Here is a 7899-nt window from a genome sequence, read left to right as displayed (position 1 = left end):
TGCCTGCCAAACCTCTTTAATGAATGACAGATCAGAACTGTGGCAGCATCCTTGTTGCAGGGAAAAGAAAGCATGCATGTATAGGTGTACAGATGCAAGGAGTGTAAGGAAACTAAGTGGACATCTTCCCCATACATACACTAGATCAACTCTCATCCATGGTGATTCCCAGAGCAATAGTATTTTATGAGACTGAAGAATTCACCTACAAGCAGTGAAAGCAGTGAACCCCGAAAGAAGGAAATGCAGGTCCCACAGACAAAGTGTGCAGCCTCTGCTCCAACTGCCACCCATTTGAACTGTAAATAAGCCAATGCCTCACTCGTGTCCCACCTCACCATCTCTGCTTGGCCCACGTGGTTCCAGGCTGTTGTAGGATGGCAGCATGGTCACTACAGCCTCAACAGTGAAGCGGTGTGGAGCACTAAGAGCTGGTGCCTCATCTTGGAAAGCGGCATTATCGTGACTGTTTGGAGGGGGTCCTGAGGGAGAGAGCTGCTGCTGAGAACGGAACCAGCGTACAGCCAAGATTAAGGTGATGGCGATGAAATCTAGAACCAGCTCTGCAAGCTCCATCACAGACAGGACAGAGGATCCAAACCAGAGACTCCACTGGTTTCCAAACTGGGACAACAGAGTCACTACCTGCAAGAGATGGAGAAAGGCCAGTGAGGGCAACCCTTGTTTGAACCTTTTTCCTCCCTGCCTGCTCCCACTAGCAGTGCCCTGTGGTGCTGGGGGCTTCCTCCCACCCTGCCATAGGAAAAGAGACTCAATAACCAACAATGCTGGAAAAAATGCCTGCCAATATTCCATACATCATGGGGGAATGGGTGGCTAGAGAGGACATGGCAGTAGAACGTGTACCGTGAAGGCTGGAGACTCCCCATTGGTCTTGTAGTTCCACTCCTCAAAAAAGATATTCACTTTGGCAACTCCATTCCTGTAAATAAAGATGAGGTTTAGTCACCCCAAAGCCACAATCTTTACCTTTATACACCAGGTGTAATTGTCTTCTCTGTCCCCTTCTGCCCCATGTTCTCTTCCCACATACACCACCCAGAGAGGCTTTTCCCAATCTCTGCAGTTCCCTCATTCTGCAGGATACACACTTTGGTACTTGCAGTGCGTTTCTGAGACTGCATTGTGAAACCCAATGTTTCTGGTGTCCTACGATGGCTAAGAACAAGATCCTGCATGGCTCTGCTTCCCAGTCTTCCACAAGCACTTACTGTGAGTCCAGACCACAAGGCAGCCACCTGCAGCTTACTGTTCTCATACTAGCATCTGACCCTTTCCAGATTCTCCACCTGAGTTCCCTTTTCTTGTTGAAGTTTCAGTTTATCTCTACTTTGATTCAAATCCACTGGCCTTGTCCATGGGTCCCATGCCTAATCTCTTTGTATCAGTGATTTAATCTTAATTCTGCCCCTTCCCAACACACACACTCCACTGGGATAGCATCTGGTTTGGACACAACCTCTGTGCAGGGGCTCTCACCTCTTGGATGTGATATTGTATTTGTTCTGTTGTGAAAGCACGTAAAAAACCCAGTCCTGAAATGAGAGTGCAATAAATTGCATTACAGCATCACAGCCACTTCTTGTACATTTAGTTGAGGAAGGGCTAAATGGGAGGTGAGACCAGTGCTGAGAAGCCAGGACACCCTCTTCTTACCTCTGAGACTGCGGAAGGCCAGCGGGAGTATCCAGCTGAGAGCTGGTATTGAGTCATTCTGGAAGACAAAAGGCTGTATTAGCTGCTGAAGCTGTAGAAGGCACAAGACCAGGTCTCTCAATCTCCAGGCACACCTGGAAGCTCCCTCCCATGCTGAAGTTCTGCCCACTTCCCACCATGCTTCTGCACAGTCCTCAGGAGCTCATCCCCAAGCTGACACTGATGTTCCTCAGCTATTTTGGCTTCCTGGTGGGAGAAATACCGTTCTGGGTTGCAGTTCAGCTACTGACTCAAGCTTTCGCTCTGGTCAGGAAATGCTTTCCAACACCTCCAGAAATAAAGATTTCCCACTCCTCCTGACTGATGATCCAACTTACTTGCAAGGTTTCCGACACTTGTGGAAACAGCCCAGCACGTCAGCTTTGAACTCAGCCAGGAGTTTGTAATAGCAGTAGCCTAAACAGCAGAGAAAGTAAATCCAGGTAAGCTCATAGTATCTGCATGCAAAAGATGATGTGCAAGGGGAATGTAGAGAAGGTTTCCTTCCACAGGCTCAGAGGGCATAACCATCTAAGACAGAAATGTCTTTTGGATGTCCCACACCAGGAAGCTCATTGAAGAGAATGAGGAGATGTATATGAGGTGGACCAGACAGGTTTAGGTGGGCATGAGCTTTACTCCTCCTTCTGTCCACTTACCCCAGGCTACGTGTTTTGTGTAATCACAGTACTCTGCTCCAGTGGGTAAGGGATAGAAGTAATATGCACAGCCACAGCGCTCTACCATGTTGAGCTGAAAACAGGAGCGAATGCAGACCTGGGAGGCATACAAGGTGGAAAAGGCTGAACAAGGGAACCAAACCCTCTACAATGGGTATCACATCATAGTATTACAGAGCCCACAGGCAAGCATGGCTGTTAGGGGATGGAAGCATTTCAGGAAAGTAGAGAAACAAGGTGGCATGGGAACACTGATGATGAGTTACCTGTTCCGTGTAGCGGGATGAGTACAGATTTTGCACTGGCACGTCACTGCCATCCTCTGTGCAATCACTGTAACTGGCCCCAAGACGCACAGTCATCTCCTAAAACATCAAAGAGTCACTGCACAGAATGACTGGCACTTTGCTGTTCTCTGGCACTTCCATGACACACACTGCTTGTCCATCAGTATCTGCTGATAGCTTTTCTTGGGCTGAAGCTTCACCTACTTTTCTCCATTTAATTGTTCACTGATAAACTGGAGCCAAATGCTTCTTGTGTAGACTGGTAAGCTGCTCTTTGCCTCCCTTCACTCCATGTGATTAATCCCATCACTTAGAACACACTGGGTCCATGGTAACCCACCTGTATCTATTCACCAGGTTGAATCTCCCCTGTAACCCCAGGTCTTATCTCTGCTGCTTCCTCACCTTTCTCATGCTGATGGAGGTCTCAATACCAGGGCGCACGTTGAAACCCCCATCATCCATGAAGGCTGGTTCATTCTGATCATGGACCATGACCCTGGCTCCTGTCACCGTGGACAACAGAGGGATGAAATCATTCTGTTCAGTGCGGACCACCAGAGAGAGACCTGAGGGTATGTCAGAGAGAAGGGAAGTCATGGCTGGCCATCATGTGGGAGAAGGGAGAGGGCAGAATGGTTACAATGAGTCCATAAGACATAAAGGAAGAGAAACCTCAACCAGGTTGTAGTGAAGCTGGGCAGTGACTGAGGGTGGCTGGAGGGAAGCCAGAGATATAGCTGGAGGCTCCAGGACTATCCAGAGAATACTGTTTCTTCACTGTGGCTTAGAAAAAAGCAGACCTGGGAAGAGATTTTGGGGAGAGACTGAGCTGGATAGAAGAAAAGCCTGAACACTTTGCCTAAAGAGTTTTCAGAGGGGTTGGGAACACAAACAGGCCAGTTGCTGGAAACAGGAAAATGGAGAAAGTGAAGACCTGGACCTCAGGAGCACAGTATTACAGCTCAACAGGGGGCTTCAGGAAGGGCTAGAACAAGTCCAGAGGGAGCAAGGAATGTAAGGGTCAGGCACGGATGGAAGAGAGTGAATTCAGTGGGGCATCAGTGAGGGACAGCCATGTTTATGAGGCAGCCATCTCCACATGGATGAAAACAGACCTTGGGCAAGACAGACACAGCTGCAATCTGCCACCACCAGCATCAAGCACAGCAGGATGCCTTTAACTCCTGGAGAAGACAGAGCTGAGCTGTTCTTACCAAAGACTGCCTCTCACCTACCATTACTGATGCCAGGCATCGAAGATGTCCACAGGCTGCTGCTGTTGTCGTTAAAGGTATAGCAGTTCCCATAAAAAGGATGATGGAAGTGGGTATAATTCCTGAGAGGGGAACAGAAACATTCACTCTGGATGAGAAGGGCTGCAAAGGGCTGTGAGACCAAGGGGTAAGGGCTTTCTGAGAGGAACAACTCTTTTCCACCTGCAGAGAGGGGCTTACAGCATGTGGGCAGTATTTGTTATGTAAACTTGCCTGAATGAGAAAAGCAATTAAAATGTGCTGGAGCTGGCCAGGTTTTTACCCCAGGTTTGTCATACTGCTAACTCTTGCGAGCCCAAATGGGTTTTAGCAGTCCTAGCAATTACTGTATAACCTTCCTAATATTGACAAAACTCTTAGCTCTTCCCACCTCTTTACCTCCCTTGCTGATGGGTTTCATTCCACTACCTCTTTGGGGCTTTTTGACCAATAACGGTAGCAGAGAAGTGGGATATTTTTTACCATCTTTTTGTAACCAGTCTCTCCTCTCCCCCTGCTGCATGCACCACTTTACCACTCTACCAGTGTAGACTGATGTATCTGGACCCACTCTGGGCTTTGTACCGGTGTATTTCATTTCTGTGAGACCCAGGAAAAGGCGAAACCATCTGAGGTCCATAGTTTTGGGTCAGAAACTGTGGCCCTGGTGAGCACAACCCACAGGAAACATCCTTTGAGACAATGGGATCTGAATAAGGAAAGATCCCACCATGGGAAAGAGGTTGGCTAATGTAGATTCCTTGATTCCCTCTGGACCCAGGCACAAACCACAGGTGTTTTTAGGAAGACTCAGTGGGATGTTTCCAGCACTTACGCCTTGTCACACGTTGCATCATTGAAGCGGCAAGAATAAATGAAATTCTCAAAGTCAGACTCATCCAGGGCTTTTGCATCAGGCATCTGCGCTAGGATATTGATATAGTGAAAGCTGTACCATTCTCGCACGGCATCCACCCCGGAGGAGTACGCCTGATTGAAACAGTCCTTGTTGTTTTCACTGCACTGTTAAGAGGAGAAGGGAGAAAACCAACTGTGTCAAAGAAGTCTTGCTCAGGAGGTGAGGTTGTGCCTATGGATTAGCTGTACCCTCAGCATGGGCAGGGAAGTGCTCCACAGGGCTCCTGTGCTCAACCAAAAGGTGATCAACAAGATGTGGAAAAGAAAATCCAGGGCAGCTCCTTGGAGGAAGGAAAACACCAGTAGAACGAGCAAAGCTGAGTTAAAACCCAAGAGGCAGCAAGTTACAGTGAGGGGTCAGGGTGATCTGCACATAAATTCTACATTCTATAAACCCAGAAGCTTTAAATTCTTGTGTGGGGAGCCCTTCCTTCAGGGTGTGTCCAGAAAAACCTTTGTGATCCTGTGGGAGCACCACTTAACAGGTAAGTGATCAGCTTCAGTCCTTCAGTGCCTTTCTTTTTAAATGCAAACACAGATACCCTGGGGTGAAGAAGCTGCTACCTAGGAGCAAGTGTGACTATGACTGTTTCATGTGACCCGCAGCCATTCAATACTTTCCCCTTTGCTATTATTGAGCAACACTGAGGTTGAGGTTAATAAATGGCTCTCCAAAGGCAAGTGCAAGGCTGATGATGTCTTCAGGAAAGACAAGGTTTCCCTGCTCCACCTGGGAAAAGATGGGCATTCCTGTGGACAAGTCTCCTGGGGCCTGCATGGACAGGGACAGGACTTGGGGAACAGGATTGCATTGAGCAAAAGATTCAGCTCTACCTTTATCTTCCTTTAGCAAAAGCCAGTGCAGGTCAATCAGACTTGTATGTAAGGAAAAGCATAGCCTAGGTTCTAACAAGACAGAAGTATCTAAGCAGAGATTGCAGTGGGTAGGACACAAGGTATCTAGGGATCTCACCAGAACAAAGCCAATTTTCCAGTCGTTCTTGTCCACTGAGGCACTATTCTCTGGCAAGTTGACTACATTATCCCGCTTCTGCCTTCGCAGCGGATGGCGCTGGACATGATGGAGCAGGCTCCTTGAGCTACGCTTCCGTGTGGACAGTGTGGACCAGTCACTTTGTGCCAGAGACATGTTGTAGTCATAAAGGTCTAGCAGTGTCTGGTGGGTGATTTGGTCCAGCTCATCCAGCTTCTTCCGGATGGCGCTGTATCTATACACGGAGTGGAAAGAGGAGCCCAGACGCTTAGGGATGGATGCACAGAAACAATTCTGAATAGGACATTTGGCAAGGTTTGCTGTCATGATTCAGGACATTTCTGCCACCAGCTGCAAATTCAAGCCCTTGCTGGAGGCTACCATCCTTGTAGGAGAGAAGTAAACACATCTGGTTTTGCCTTGTGGCAGTTTACAGGGCAGCCTGCTAACATACCAAATAGTTGCCTAAAGTAACATGCCTTACTATGAAAGCCCTGCAGCAGTAAAGGCCCATGAAAAGTGTCCTTCCCACTGGCACTGCTATAGAAGGGGACAGTCAAGGACTATGAGAAGAACAGGAGGATTACCTGCTTTTATCCTACGCCTGCAAAAATCAAGACAGTTAACAGCTCTGGGGCTGTCTATAGAACAGTCTATTTCTTACCTGTAGGGATTGAGGGTACATAGCGTCACGGCTGGGAAAGTCAGCCTGTCGGAGTTAAGGTTGAGGTTGAGATTGACAGGGTAGCTGAAGTACTCCCTGTAGAGGATCCCAAACTGCCAGTACATTAAGCCGAAGGTGAGAAAGAAAAGAACAGTCCAGAAGGCTGTCTTCATCTTGTTTTTCTTGGAGCACACCAAGCGGATAGCCCCGTGGATGGTTGTGTTGCTGCAGAAGAACTGGAATAGCTCCTGGTAGGAACTGTAGAACTCGATGAGACCCTCCCGCTTCTCTTCCTTCTGCTGCTGCTCCTCTTCTTGCTTACATTGCCTTGTTTTCTCTCCTTCTGGCATCTTCCCCGTCTTCACAGACCCACCCTACAGCACAAACTCAGAATTAAGGGCTAGCCCTGCAAGACTGTGGCTCCAGACGACCTTTCCCGGTGCAAAAACTGTCCCTGCATCACCACCTTAGCGAAAACTCGGTGCCTTCATCCTCTCCTTCCCCACCACATCCCAGGCTGCAGGTCCCCAGCCTTCCATGCACTCGCTCCTATCCCTCCCCCCAAGCCCTCCTCTCCCTCAGGTGACGGCGCAGATCGTCCCCCATCGAGCAGCCCCTCGTCCCTCCCGCTGCCCTCCCTCAGCCACGACCCCTGCCCGGCCCCCCGACACTGACTCCCATGGCCGCCGGCGGCTGCTGGGGCCGGTGCCGGTGCCGGTGTGCTCTCCCGGAGCGCTGCCGGCTCTCCCGCAGCGTCCCCGGCTGGGCTGGGACCGGTTCCTTTCCAGTTGGAGCCAGCACCCCGCCCGGCTCCTGCCCTGCCAGCCTCTCCCCGCCCGCCCCTTCTCCCTTCCCTTCCTTCCTCCCTCCTCTGCCCCTTCCCCCCGGGCGCCGCTCCCGAGGAAGAAAAGCCTCTTTAAACTATCAAATGTTCGCGGCCGAGGCACTGGGGAGGCGCCGGGGGTGTCTGGGGGGTGTCAAGGCCCGAGGGTAGCCTGCCCCAGCCAGGTGTGGTGCGGAGCAGCCGGTCCCTCCTCCTCATCTTCCTCCCACCCCCAGCCAGCGGAGACGCGGCGTCCCAGCGAGCCGAGGTGATGCAGAAAGCAAGCTGGTAGCGCTCGTCCCGAAGGCAGCACTCAGTTGGGGTGACAGGGTGAGGGCTCCTCCGTGGCTTTAATCGCCAAATTGTGCTTTCCCAAGGCAAAGTTGAGGGCGATGGAGAGTTTGGGGTGAGAGCAGCAAAGAGGGCTGGGCTGGGCAGAGAAGGCTAGTGGCGGCACAGGGATCAGCATGAGGTAGCATCGCCTTGCTGGTTCATGAACTGAAGAATCGTTTCCTAACCAGAACTACCCGGCCCAGCCATGAGTGGGAGCTTGTTTCACTG

At 50.3% G+C, this 7899-nt stretch overlaps 1 protein-coding gene across 1 annotated transcript; it reads right to left on the bottom strand.

Annotated features, from left to right (window-relative positions):
* On the bottom strand, positions 1-7284 carry SCNN1A (sodium channel epithelial 1 subunit alpha). The gene is made up of 13 exons (XM_005146650.3): positions 7191-7284; positions 6516-6889; positions 5831-6086; positions 4775-4962; positions 3922-4022; positions 3089-3252; positions 2663-2761; positions 2376-2493; positions 2055-2133; positions 1678-1735; positions 1501-1556; positions 868-943; positions 1-645 (listed from the first exon to the last, which is right to left on the bottom strand). The coding sequence occupies exons 1-13, from the start codon at positions 7194-7196 to the stop codon at positions 319-321; spliced, it is 1902 nt and encodes a 633-aa protein (XP_005146707.3). The 5' UTR covers positions 7197-7284; the 3' UTR covers positions 1-318.
* Between the last annotated feature and the right edge of the window lie 615 nt (positions 7285-7899).

The sequence above is a fragment of the Melopsittacus undulatus genome, chromosome 2 (assembly GCF_012275295.1).
Source record: "Melopsittacus undulatus isolate bMelUnd1 chromosome 2, bMelUnd1.mat.Z, whole genome shotgun sequence".
In the NCBI taxonomy this organism is placed as follows: Eukaryota; Metazoa; Chordata; class Aves; order Psittaciformes; family Psittaculidae; genus Melopsittacus; species Melopsittacus undulatus.
Note: the sequence above shows the minus strand (reverse complement) of the source record. Positions and strands in the feature narration are given on the sequence as shown.